This window comes from Nicotiana sylvestris, chromosome 4 (genome assembly GCF_000393655.2).
Source record: "Nicotiana sylvestris chromosome 4, ASM39365v2, whole genome shotgun sequence".
NCBI classification, from domain to species: domain Eukaryota; kingdom Viridiplantae; phylum Streptophyta; class Magnoliopsida; order Solanales; family Solanaceae; genus Nicotiana; species Nicotiana sylvestris.
The window spans coordinates 20,770,707-20,785,293 of NC_091060.1; the positions used below are offsets into that span (position 1 = coordinate 20,770,707).

At 39.6% G+C, this 14,587-nt stretch overlaps 1 protein-coding gene across 2 annotated transcripts; it reads right to left on the reverse strand.

Moving 5' to 3' along the window:
- Positions 1 to 3,383: 3,383 nt before the first annotated feature.
- Positions 3,384 to 12,700, reverse strand: LOC104236376 (E3 ubiquitin-protein ligase RING1-like). 2 transcript variants are annotated; one of them, XR_011406695.1, is made up of 3 exons: positions 11,662 to 12,700; positions 4,135 to 4,243; positions 3,384 to 3,667 (listed from the first exon to the last, which is right to left on the reverse strand). XR_011406695.1 is itself a non-coding variant. In XM_070171813.1 (2 exons), exon 1 carries the CDS (start codon positions 12,595 to 12,597, stop codon positions 11,662 to 11,664), a length of 936 nt encoding a protein of 311 aa, XP_070027914.1. In that variant the 5' UTR covers positions 12,598 to 12,700; the 3' UTR covers positions 3,803 to 4,243. The 2 variants fall into 2 exon arrangements, 1 of the variants encoding a protein (XP_070027914.1); XM_070171813.1 differs by lacking the exon at positions 3,384 to 3,667 and having other exon boundaries at positions 3,803 to 4,243.
- Positions 12,701 to 14,587: the final 1,887 nt, after the last annotated feature.

Consider the following 14,587-nt stretch of genomic DNA (forward strand, 5'->3'; position numbering starts at 1 on the left):
TATTTGGCTCTTTTCCATAAAAAGAAGGAATTTTTACCTCATATAGCAAAGGTTAACACCTTATTTATTTTAAATAAATACCATTTTAAAAAATTATATTCTAGATACCTTTTAAGGTTTATAGCAAAATATCTAATTTTGGTATCTTCTAGCCATAAGCCACTAAATACGCTATTCAGTTACACTATTTGATTTCTCTCTCTAATTTGATACATGTCATTCTCTCTTCCAAATAATACCGGATTCATTGACCGACCACCACTTCTCTTGGCGACGACAACGTCGACGGATATGATGCCTTCTCACAAATACCAAACCTCAAAATCCAGTAACTATCAATTACCAGAGAATCGGCCATGGTATTCAAAGTCGGAGCTTAAAAGGAAGAAGAGGGCCATGGAAGGAAAAGTCAAGAAATCATTCAAAAATGGTTATCGTTGGTTCAAACATGTGTCAGAAGCAATATACAGGATGCGTCGAAAGTGAGATTCAGGGCTTTTGCTCGACGGCGGATTCGTCGTAAATTAGGGTTTGTTCTTGAATAAAGACAATGAATTTTGGGGCTGAGCAACTTGATTTTCTGTTAATATATTTCAATGTACTTTCAACATATCACGCTGTATTTTTATTTATTTCATTGTATTTGTTATCTTTTTTTTTTTCATTGTAATTCAATGTATTTCGTTGTATTCTATGTATTTCATTGTATTCACTGTCTTTTTTTCTCATTGTATTTCAATGTATCTCGCTCTATTCTATGTATTTCATTGTATTCACTGTCTCGCTATATGCCATGAATATATTCATATATTTTTTTAATTAATATAATTTATGTATTCAGATGTATTATATAATTTCTCTGAAGATTGCTATGTTTTTTGGGTATTTTTCGGTTGAGAATCTTTTTTATAACTGAAAATTAAAAAATTTGTGTTATAATTGAGTTTGTTGAGTTATATTAAGAGTCTATTATGTTAATTGATTCACTTTCCGTTTTAAAAACATTGTAATCCCCTATTTCACGCCGTGAATACAGTCGAATACAGTCAAATACAATAATTTGTTCAGCTGTAATCTCATGTTTCACTCCATGAATACAGTCGAATACACTCGAATACAACAACTGATTAGCTGGACTTCCTTAATTCACGCCTATTTTTGCTACTGTATTCATGAATACAATAGCTTAAATACATCAAATACATTTTATAACCACAGAAAAGGTATCTACAATCCATAATATAATAAATGGTATCTATAGATAGCTAATTACTACTAAAAGATAGTGTTTTATAAAAATTTACCAAGAGAGAATGGTTAGAACTCGTTTACCCTAATTAATTATCTAGAGTTTGATATGTGATATTGAAAACCCTTCTTTATAAAGAGCACTTTATTTCCTTAGTGGGCCTAGTTCGAATTAATCGGGATAGAATTCTCAAATATCAAAAAGTTAAATTGGAAAAGAGAAAACGATTTATTAGCTTTAGTCCAACCACTACAATAATGATAATGGTTTAATATTCACTAAACGACGATGCAAGATCTTTGGTAAGGATATTGATGTGCCTTTTGGGAGTTGATAATATCCAATTCTTTAAAAGAAAATGATGAGACATTCCTTTTCTAATCCATAGTTTAATATTGAGATAATGATCTGTGATCTTATTTTATTAATTCCTAATAGAACACAATGATTTGTAGGGCCCAAAAAATTACGGTTTCGCCTCGCATATCTCGTATTATTTTGTCAAATGCCCGTTAGAATTTGGGGAGGATCTTTCTACTAACGATTATTTTAGTGCTTTTTCACTTTTAATCCGCACCAGAAACTATTTATATGTGATAGTAAAAAAACGTATAAAATTTATATAATTTTTATAGCTATTATTTTGAGAACGGTATACAATATCATTTTGCTACTATTTTAGTAGAAATAGCGTGTGATAGCCATTTTTTAATATGATATTTAATTTTTGTCCAGTATTTTTAATGCTGAGCAAAAATAGCCACTACTCTATTAAAATTAATATGAAAAGACGTTTTTACCCTTTCTTCATGAGTGATGTTTAAATATTAAGGACATGGTGTCCTTAACATTTACACTGCACACATGACATGACAGGATACTATGTCCTTAATATTTACACAACATTCATGCAACAACAACAACAACCCAGTATAATCCCACTAAGTGGAGTCTGGGGAGGGTAGTGTGTACGCAGACCTTACCCCTACCCTAGGGTAGAGAGACTGTTTCCAAATAGACCCCCGACATCCTTCCCTCCAAGAACTTCCCACCTTGCTCTTGGGGAGACTCGAACTCACAACCTCTCGATTGGAAGTGGGGGTTACACAACATTCATCAAGTTAAGGAAATCATGTCCTTAATATTTACAAAACTCTCATAAAGTATGTCCTTAACATTTACACTGCATATATAAAGTTACGGGCATGAGGTCCTAAAGTTTAACAATAGAAGGTGCAAATACAAGTTAAGGACATTATGTCCTTAACATTAATATATATACAACATTCATGAAGTTAAAGATACCATGCCCTTAATATTTACCCAGCACCCATGTCTAGCACAGGGGTATTTTTGTCTGGGCGGCTAAAAATTTATTAAGCACTAGCTAAAGAGTAAATACATTAAAAAAGTGGCTAAAGAGTAAAGACATGGCTAACTGCTCACTACCCCATTATTTTACAAGGGCCCATTTATGTGGGCCTTTATTTTGCCAAAACGCTAGAAAGTGGGCAACAGGCTTTTTAGCCTGCCAATCGTTGCTAGCAGTTGATCTTTCCAACTCCCCTGTTAATTGTGTATTAAATATTTAAATTATATAGTACATCAAAATGTCCACATTTTTCAGTGCAGTTTTAGCAATTATAATAAGGTATTACTATGATATTTAAGTTACCAAATTAGGCTTACGAAAAGGGTACAGGAAAGCTACAACTGGACCTCACCCTCTCTTTCAATTCAAAATGGGAGTGACCGAAGCACCTCATCTTCTCATTTCATTGTTGCTCATTCTCGTTCGGCCAAACTGTTTGGCTTTTCCTACTTTGTGAAGGAAGTACAAAAGATCAATTTTTTTAATATTCTAAATCTCGTGCTGTTTTTTTGTTATACTAGCTGCAACAAATCGTTTAGTAAGAAGAATTTATATCACTCACCCGATTGGATGTCAATTTGCCAAAAAAAAGGATCATGGTACGAGGTATTAGAAAATACTTGTATTAGGTATACATCCTATTTGTTATTATCCTATATATAACTAAAACAAGGACTTTTAATACTTTCATAAGCATGGTTAAAGACATAATTGTCCCTCATACCCCTCAAAGTGTACAAAGTTAAAAGAATGTGGAGGATATTTTTGTAAACAACTAATTTTTTAAGAAATTATGCAATGCTTTAATACATCAAACCAAACAGTGGATAAGAAATAATCACATCATAACTAATCTCGGCATGACTAATACCAGCATTGCTAATACATCCTATTTAGCACTATTCCTATAGGTCCTAACAAACGACCCCAAGGAGATGTTATTTGCAGGAAGCAAATTACAGTGCAGAACACTTACCGATGGGCTTGGGCCTCCAACAGCAATGCTGGAGCAAGATAGATAGTGCTCTTACTTTTTCTCTTTATGCCTGTGATTCCAGCCATGCTTTAGGGGTGCAGTTACAGAAATAGCCAAAAGTAATTTACCAGCACTGAAAATAATAGGGTCATGGAAGTCCGAAGGGATTTGTTTTAATGCACAAGCAGCAGCAGCTCTAAATGAAAGATCAATAATTTGACAAGATTCAATTCAGGAGCATAGCATTAATGATATTAAGCCCTATGCATTTGAATGTCAAATCCACAAAAACATAACAAACCCACTAGCATTATAGGCCTATGCTGAACGAAATATATGTAGCAAAGAAATTCATCAACTAGCAGCACAGAGGTCAATCAATACAAAGATCTGAGATCAACGCAATCCACAATATTCACGATTGATGGCGCACAAAAGAGAACTTTGGACATTGACACAAACTGTTCAGACAAAAACCTTGTATTACTATCTAAAATTATGTAGACCCTGTATCTACGTTAAGAGATGAAATCAAACCCTTTAGCTTTGTAGGGCTTTAGCAGTTTCTCGTTATCTAGCCAAAAACTCCTCCAACTTTGTCATGCACGATACACGCTGCAAGGAAGGAAGCCAAGTACCCTTTAACCTGTACAGTAATTAAAGCATATGTTAAAATAAAATTTGAGTTTGATTGGTCAAATATATAGCCTGTTTGGCCAAGCTTCTCAAGAGAAAAAAAGTGTTTTTTTTTCCCAAAAGCACTTTTTTTTTTCCTAATTTGAGGTGTTTGGCCGAGCTTATTTGGAAAAAAAAGTGCTTTTGGGAAGAAACAGAAAAAAGTAGCTTCTTTCCAAAAGCAGAAGCAGTTTTGGCTTTTCTTTTTACCTAAAATACCCTTAACAAAATATAGTATATACCAAAATAACTCTTAAACCTAATACTTAGGATATTAATTTATAAATATTTCTTCTTATTTTTAGGAAAACTTTCTAATATATAGTGACTTTAAGGGTGAATGCTTTTATATTTGTTGAAGGAATTTTAATATATTTAACTTATATTAAAAGAATTAAGTACTTTTTAATTATATTTTCATATTTTACTTAAATAAAATGATTTTTTTTTAATTATTGTATGTAATAACAAAATTTTGATATTATTTATTTACTTATAATATTAATTATTAAGTAAATCTATTCATGTCCTTATTCGTAATTTGACACTTAAAATCACTTTCTAAAAAGCTTGGCCAATCACAAATTATTTCTCAAAAGTGCTTTTCAGACTGATTAGCCAAACACAAACTGTTTCTCTCCAAAAGTACTTTTTTCAAAAGCACTTTTGAAAAAAATACTTCTCAAAACAAGCTGATTTCTCCAGCTTGGCCAAACAGGCTATCAAGATAAATAAAGAAGCTTCAAAATTAATTTGCATTGATAATCAAACAAACCGTATAAAAGAGCAAACAAACAAATGAAAAATGATTTTAAGCTGTATAGGTTGGGTTTTAACCAGTTGTTTAGCCTAAATTGACCCGCCTATTTTTATTTTTATTTTATTTGCACCGGGTGTCCGAGTCTCTTCGAGCCCCGACTAATCCCAGGGGTGCACAGGCCCTCGGCAAGGAGTTTCCCGCAAGTGCACCACGGTTAATTCAAGTTTTACCCAGTCTGATGGCCGTAAGAAACTGCTTGCACCCAGTGGGTTTCGAACTTGAGACCTTGAAAGGGAGCAAACCCCAAGGCTCAAGTCAATTGCCACCAGGCCAACCCCTGAGGGTTGACCCGCCTATTTTGATCCAGGCAAATTTTGAGCGGGTTATGATTAAACCGATTTATTCATTCGACTCACTTTAACCGCACAAAGTTAGCTCAACCTGCCTATTTGACACCTTGAGCAAATTCAAAACTTAAAGAGTTCAATGGTGAAATATCATTAAAACTGAAAATGTTGGTTTATGTTTAGTTAACAATGGCATGCTGAAAATGTTGGTTTATGTTTAGTCAACAATGGCATGCCAATTGGAAGAGTTGGTGGAAAGAGTTGGTGTGGATGCTAGGAGGAAGCTTCCTCCTTTGATGTCACCCATGACATCAAGAGGAGGTAGTTTGATGTCAGCAATGACATCAAGAGGAGGTCTTTACCTCTATAAATAGATGCACTCCTTCACTTGTAGAAATCATCCCAAAATAATACAATACATTGTAGTGAGTAGAGAGTTAAGAGAGAAATTCTCTTAAGTGTAATTGGGAAATCTCCCCTTCCTTTGTTAATATTAAAAGGGCAATTGTTCTCTGGTGGACGTAGGATTATTTTGATCCGAACCACGTTAAATCTTGTGTTCTTTCTTTTACGTTTCCGCTAACAATTGGTATCAGAGCGACAGGATTCTTTAACGATCCAAGGAGAAAGAACAAGCAAATATGAGTTCCATGAAGTTTGAAATTGATAGATTCAATGGACGCAACAACTTCAATATCTGGAAGATCCAGATGATGGCGTTACTGCGGAGGGAAGGTTCAATCCATGCTATTGACGGAAAGTATCCTACGGATATATCAGCTCCCGACAAGGAGAAGATTGAAGGGGATGCATTGAGTGCAATCCAACTATCCCTTGCACCTAACGTGCTTTGTGAAGTGAGTACGGGTACCGAAGAGACGGCCAAACAGTTGTGGGAAAAGCTAGAAGGGCTATACCAAGACCGATCAGTGACAACAAGAATGTTGTTACAACGGCGTCTTCACACATTTAAGATGGGGCCAGGTACTTCGTTACAAGATCATTTAGATGCGTTTAATAAACTTGTCATGGACTTACAGATTGCAGGAATTAAAAGGGAGGAGGAGACGCTTGCATGTGCTTTGCTATTTTCATTGACTTCAGGATATCGTGATATTGAGAATTCAATGATGTATAGCAAGGAGCCTATCAAGCTTGAGCAAGTGCGGCAGGCACTTAACTCTAGTGATGTGCGGAGGCACATTGAAGGAGATAGAGATGACCAGGCAAGTGGCCTCTTTGTAAGAGGCCGGACTAGCCAACAGGGAAAGACCAAATCAAAGCACAGATCAAAGTCTCGTGTGAACAAGAAGAATACAGAGTGTTGGGGTTGTGGCAAGAAGGGGCACTTTGAACGAGATTGCCCAATGTCAAAGTCCAAGGAAAAGGCGAGTGCATCTACAGTTGAACAGGTACATAATTTTGATAATGATTATGTACTAACAACATCGTGTAATAATAATAGTAGTTATGAAAACAAATGGGTGTTAGACTCTGCTTGTACTCTGCATATGACGTTCCGAAAAGACTGGTTTAGCAGCTACGAGAAAAGTGGAGGAACCGTAGTAATGGGCAATAATGCAACTTGTGCAATAGTTGGCATTGGCTCAGTTCGGGTTCGCTGCCATGATGGAATCGTGAGGACTATTACACAAGTCCGTCATGTTCCTGATCTGAAGAAGAATTTGATCTCCTTGGGTACTCTGGATGAACAAGGCTACAGGTACATGAGCGAAGCAGGAACTATGAAGGTGACTAAAGGTTCTTTAGTCATGCTGAAAGGCAAGCTGGAGAATGGCCTTTACACATTGGCCGGAAGCACCATTGTTGGCTCTGCAAATGCATCTACAGTGCAGTTATCTAATGATGACAAGGCAAGACTATGGCACATGAGACTGGGTCATATGAGCGCACGTGGACTGGAGATGTTGAGCAATCGTAAACTTTTGGAAGGTGAGAAGATCAGCACGCTTGACTTCTGTGAGCACTGCGTTCTAGGGAAGCAGAAGAAGGTCAGCTTCAGCACTGGCAAACACAAGACAAGAGGAGTGCTAGACTACATCCATTCAGATTTATGGGGTCCTTCTAAACTTCCATCGAAGGGCGGAAAGAGGTATCTTCTCATTTTTATTGATGATTTCTCACGAAAGGTTTGGGTGTATTTTTTGAAGGCAAAAAGTGATGCTTTTGAAGCATTTAAAGAGTGGAAGATTTTGATTGAAAATCAAATGGAGCGGAAAATCAAGTATCTTCGCACAGACAATGGCTTGGAGTTTTGCAATGAAGAGTATAATGAATTCTGCAAGGTTCATGGGATCTCAAGACATAGGACTGTCAGGCATACCCCACAGCAGAATGGAGTTGCCGAGAGAATGAACAGAACTCTTCTTGAAAAGGCTCGTTGTATGCTCCTACAAGCCAAAATGTCCAAAGTATTTTGGGCTGAAGCAGTTCACACTGCTGCTCATATTGTCAATCGATCTCCAGCATCGGCAATTGACTTTAAGACTCCGAATGAGGTATGGTCAGGTGAACCCTCTAACTATTCATACTTACGAGTATTTGGGTGTCCAGCTTATTATCACGTTAATGAAGGAAAGCTTGAACCAAGGGCTAAGAAGGCCATATTCGTAGGGTATGTGGATGGAGTAAAAGGGTACAAACTTTGGTGTTTGTCTTTACTCAAATTTATAGTTAGTAGAGATGTCACCTTCGATGAATCCTCTATACTTGATCCCCGTAAAGTTTCCGTGGAGTTTTCAGGAAACAAGAACAACGAGCAGGTGGAGCTTCCGGTGGAGCTTGCCAAGGAAAAGGATCAAGAGACTCAGGTTAAAGATGAGTCAGAAGATGTAGGCGTTGAAGAACTTGCTGTCAATGAACCATACACAATTGCGAAGGGGAGGGAGAAGAGGCAAACACGAGAACCGGAACGCCTTATAAATCAAGCAAACTTGATTGCATATGCGTTCGTAGCTGCACAAGAAGAGATTAAAGATCTGGAGCCCTCCTCGTATATTGAAGCAACTTCTTGCAAGGATGCCGCACAATGGCGGTTAGCCATGACTGAAGAGATGGAGTCTCTTCACAAGAATCAGACATGGGTCTTAGTGAAAAGACAAAAGGGGAAGAGGACAGTTGGATGCAAGTGGGTCTACCGAAAGAAAGAGGGAATTTCTGAAGTGGAAGATGTTAGGTTCAAGGCGAGATTGGTTGCAAAAGGTTTCAGCCAAAAGGAGGGAATTGACTACAATGAGATTTTCTCTCCGGTCGTGAAGCATAGCTCAATTCGCGTGCTACTAGCATTGGTTGCACAATTTGACTTGGAGCTTCAACAGCTTGATGTCAAAACTGCTTTCTTACACGGTGATCTAGAAGAGACAATCTATATGGATCAACCTGAAGGTTTCCTAGCTGAGGGAAAAGAAGATCACGTATGCCAACTAAAGAAGTCTTTGTATGGTTTGAAGCAATCCCCTAGACAGTGGTACAAGAGGTTTGATGCATTCATGACTACACATGAATTCTCAAGGAGTGCATTTGATAGTTGTGTGTATCACAAGAAGATGTCTGGTAACTCAATGATTTATTTACTGTTGTATGTTGATGATATGCTTATTGCTGCTAACAACATTACAGAGATAAATGCTTTGAAGAAACTATTGAGTAAGGAATTTGACATGAAGGATTTAGGAGCTGCAAAGAAAATCCTTGGTATGGAGATTTCAAGAGAAGACGATGTTGTACATCTTTCTCAGAAGAGGTATATTGAAAGGGTTCTCGAGAGATTCAATATGCAAACGTGCAAGCCTGTAAGTACACCATTAGCTCCTCATTTTAAACTTTCAGAGTCACAAATGCCTCAGTCCGAGGATGAGGTGGAGCATATGTCAAAGATTCCTTATGCCAGTGCAGTTGGTAGTATTATGTATGCTATGGTATGCACACGTCCAGATATTGCTCAATCTGTAAGTGTGGTAAGTAGATACATGTCCAACCCAGGAAAGAGGCATTGGGAAGCTGTCAAGTGGATATTGAGATATTTCAAAGGAGCTTCTGGTGTTGGTCTTACCTTTCGAAAAAGTGGTACAGGTATTTCAATTCTCGGTTATGTGGATTCTGACTATGCAGGAGATCTTGACAGAAGAAGGTCCACAACTGGATACATCTTTACCCTCGTTGGCAGTGCCGTCAGTTGGAAGTCGACTTTGCAGTCGATTGTCGCTTTGTCTACGACAGAAGCAGAATACATGGCAGCAGCGGAGGCGGTAAAGGAAGCTATCTGGTTGAAAAGTTTAGTAGCGGAATTGAGTTTGGTTCAGCTGGAATCAACTCTTAGATGTGATAGTCAGAGTGCTATTCATCTAATGAAAAATCAGAGATTTCATGAGCGCACTAAACACATTGATGTCAGATTTCATTTTATTCGAGATGTTATTGATGAGGGAACTATCAAGGTCGTGAAGGTTATCACAGATGATAATGCTGCAGACATGTTGACCAAGATAGTCCCGCTCGCTAAGTTTGCACACTGCAAGGACTTGGCGGGGGTGTGCATCAACTGATGCAACTCCGAAGAGAACAGTTGCTAGGTGGAGGTGGTATGTTCAACAATGGTTTGATTCTTCTTGTTTCTTACAACGGGGTTGCCCAGTAAGCTTAGAAGTTTTGGCCAGAGTTGTTCACACGCTCGAAACGCAAACCAAGGTGGAGATTGAAAATGTTGGTTTATGTTTAGTTAACAATGGCATGCTGAAAATGTTGGTTTATGTTTAGTCAACAATGGCATGCCAATTGGAAGAGTTGGTGGAAAGAGTTGGTGTGGATGCTAGGAGGAAGCTTCCTCCTTTGATGTCACCCATGACATCAAGAGGAGGTAGTTTGATGTCAGCAATGACATCAAGAGGAGGTCTTTACCTCTATAAATAGATGCACTCCTTCACTTGTAGAAATCATCCCAAAATAATACAATACATTGTAGTGAGTAGAGAGTTAAGAGAGAAATTCTCTTAAGTGTAATTGGGAAATCTCCCCTTCCTTTGTTAATATTAAAAGGGCAATTGTTCTCTGGTGGACGTAGGATTATTTTGATCCGAACCACGTTAAATCTTGTGTTCTTTCTTTTACGTTTCCGCTAACAATTGGTATCAGAGCGACAGGATTCTTTAACGATCCAAGGAGAAAGAACAAGCAAATATGAGTTCCATGAAGTTTGAAATTGATAGATTCAATGGACGCAACAACTTCAATATCTGGAAGATCCAGATGATGGCGTTACTGCGGAGGGAAGGTTCAATCCATGCTATTGCTGTAAAGGTTTTCCTAAAGATTTAATCACCATGCCTTGTTTCAAGAAGTGGCATAATGGGCATTTCAATGGCTATTTATTTTTACGTTAGCATATAAACACACATACAAATAATTTCTAGATGTACAGATACCAAAGTGCAAGGCCAAATTAAGACATTCCACAAGCAGATATCCAGTTTAAAATCCTATATAGAACGCTTGTTTTAGTAACCTCTAGTAGCTAAGCTTGCTTCACATATCTACATATGTTGCCAGCATTATTAACGGGTTTATAAAGAGCATATAGGCATATATGGGAGTAAAAAAAAATATAAATCTGAAGACACAGAACTGTTGACTAAACACATTTCCAAAGAACCTTAAATATGAATCACTCTTCAAGGTTAACGGACAATTTTATAGCAAATGCCTCGTGGACTCACGGAATTTAATTTTTTTTATGCAATTATTCTAGATGCCAACCTACCACAACCCGCCTCCTTTATCTAGTTTTGTGACCAGGCTATATACTGTGAACACAGGAACATAGCAATGGTCCTAAATAGCCCCAACGGGTGTAACTTAATCATATAACCAAACCCAGCTGTTTTGGAATTACGCATAGCTGATTGATTCAAATGCCTCATGAACACAGTTAGAGATGTCCCAACTACCTGGTAAAGTGAACAACAGTAGTTTAGCCACTTACTACTCGAGAGTTCCTTAAACATTTCTAGCACTTTGGGTATATCAACTCCTAAAGTCAAGTCTATGAATTTCTGTTTTGAACAGTACTTTAAACAACAACAGCAATTACTACTACTACTACTACTACACCTGAGTATCAAACAAGTTGGGATAAGCTATATGAATACTGGCTGACCACATTTCTCCATTTAAACTAATCAGTAAGTCAAGTCTATAAATTTGAATCAAATGAATGAACAATCAAACAGATTCAAAAAAGATATACAGTTTGGTATATATCTCTACCTAATTCGACTCCCTGTTCTGCTGTCCACCACGAGACTCTGATCCTTCAAAGTTCCCCCAAGGCCATTGCAACGCTATAGTAGTAAACCTTCCTCCTATTGCCCCACCACTTCCTCCAGAACCCGAACCACCACTGCCGCCCCCACCACTCGACTCCCCACCACCTGCATTATCCCTTCCCCTATTCTCATAATCAGGATCATCCGTTGGCAACTTGTATCGACAAACAGGGCACGAATTATGCAACTCAAGCCACGGGAGAATACAACCCTCATGATAAACATGCTTACATGGCAGCTGTTTCACATCTAACCCTAGCTCAAAATCATCCTTACACACAGCACACTGTGCCAGCTCAGATTTAAGCAATTCCTCATTAACTTTAATACTGGGCAGACCCTCAACAGCTGATTTCGATGCGGGTGGGGTCCCATAGCGGTTCGGGTCATTTTCCGCTAATTGTTGGATCAATTCTTCAAAATGTGGCCCAATAAAATAGTCCCCTATGTTCGCCGGTAACCCTAACCCGCTACCCCCATTACCCCCTTCAATCACGAACTCGAAGTTGATACCACTAGCCCTTCGAGACGCTAAATGGGTCATAAGATAGCCAATCGGGTCGAAACCACCCGACCCGAGGAGCTCGTCCCTAGGGTTTTGGGCTGAGGAGTAAATTCTAGGGTTTTGGGAGTCAAGAGAAGCGGTGGTAGAGCGAGAAGTATTGAATAAAGTGCTGAACAAGGAGTAAAACGGGTCGGGGAAGTTCGGGTATGGATCGGGATCCGGTTCATCGTATTCTTCAACGAAATCAGAGTTGCAAGTAGGACAGAGGAGATCTCCCGTCGGAGAAGGGGTGATGGTGACGGTGTTGCTGCATTTGTGGCAGAAGTACAGCGATGCGCCGCCGCGTGCGACGGTGATTCCGGCGGAAGACATTTTTTGATTTTTCACAAGAGAAAATTGGAAGATGAAAAGAATGTGGGGCAGTTGAACAGTCGAATATATGTATACTAGTATACTAGTAAAAGTTGGCCCGTGCTGTGCCCGGACATTGTGAAATTCTTTGCTTGTGTTTAGCTTTATGTCTTTGTTTTAAATTGGTGATCTAATTTAGACATTATAAATTGTTATTTGTTTGATATTAAAAATTTGTAAGATTTGAAATTATAAAAAGGTGCATTCTTATACATTCTCATTCATAAGATATGTCATGGGTTGCTTTCCAGACATGCCCCATGACCCCTTGGCCGCGCCCCATGGCGGCCTAGCAAACCTCACAATGCCTAGCGCCATGGTCGGCCCCGTGGTCTTGGCTGCGCCAAGTGACAAGCGCGCATGTGCCTCTGTCGCCCCACCGATGCCTCGCCAGCGCCCAGCTGCAGGCCCATTCCAACAGCGCCTCGCGCACAGACCCTGATGCCAAGCACCAGTGCCCAGCCTCAGGCCAGCACATCAAGTGTCGCGCGCGCCCACAGCAACGCGCGCGCAGACCCTGACCCGCAAGACAAAGATGCTGCCATCGGACTTAGTTTTTCCTTGTAATAATCTAAGTCCTTTTCATTGTAATCATAGGCTAGTTTACATCATTTTCATTTCAGTGTGCTTCTACAGCTTTATTAGGACTAGTCTTGTAATGTTGGTTTATTTTTTTTAAGCATTATTAAGGGGGACCAAACAATCAAACATTTCAATCAGCATTTTCTGGTGTCTCTCCCCCTCGACACCACATCATTGTAATCAGCATTTTCATTCAGCAATAAAATCATCATCATCATTCAAAACCCAATTCTCTCTCAGCTTCCGCAATTTGCTCACGACATTGGTTTTCCCGCACGGCACTGACAATCTAGTCTAGCGTGCGGCGAGGACCTCATTGGCGGACAGCAACCGCACTGACATCGGTTGCTTAGCCTTACGTTGCCCTTCCAAAGATCATCAGGAAGGCGTTGCGTAACAGTTGGTATCAGAGCCTAGGCTCGACATCGGACGAGGGAACATTTGCCATCATCACCATTTCTGACCATGGTGAATCATGGGGAGCGTCTAGCATCCCTAGAAGAGACGGTTGACCGATTACGACCCATCGTAGAAACGGTGCCTGATCAAAGCAACAACCTAGTGCAAAGGTTGGACGACCTGGACCGCCGAATGCGGCAGGCCGAAAATGACATTGCAAACATCAGTCGTGACTCCGACGAGGACCGACAAACGGCAGCCATCGAAACTGCCAATATTCATGGCAAATTTGAGGACCTCCAACAGGAGCGTGCCGACGATTTAGCCCATCAGCAACATGAGGCAGACAGACTAACTGCCATGCAGCAAACCATAAACGACTTGACTGACAAGCTCAACGTTGTCAATGCTGCCTTACAGAGCCTACTTCGAGAAGGCGACCATCACATCAGGGGTGCAGCAAACCTCACCCCCATTCCACAAAAGCTTAAGATACCGGAGCCAAAGCCATACGACGGATCCCGGGATGCTAAAGAAGTGGAAAACTTCATCTTCGACATCGAACAATACTTCGATGCCGTGGGCCATTTGGAGGAATCCAAAAAGGTAGCGACTGCTGCCATGTATCTTCAGGGCGATGCCAAACTTTGGTGGCGGGTCAAACACGAAGCCATCAAGGCCGGTGAAGATACTCTTCAGACATGGGACGAATTGAAGGTAGCCATACGCCTGCAGTTCTTCCCCGAAAATGTGGAATACAATTCCAGGAGAAAGCTACGGGACCTCCGCCACACCAGATCAGTGAGGGAGTACGTGCGCGAATTCTCCGCACTCATGCTAAACATACGCGACATGGGGGACAAAGACAAACTCTTCGCATTCATAGAAGGTTTGAAACCTCATGCCCGTATGGAACTACAACGACAACGGGTAGACACCCTGCCCAAGGCCATTCAAGCTGCAGAATGCC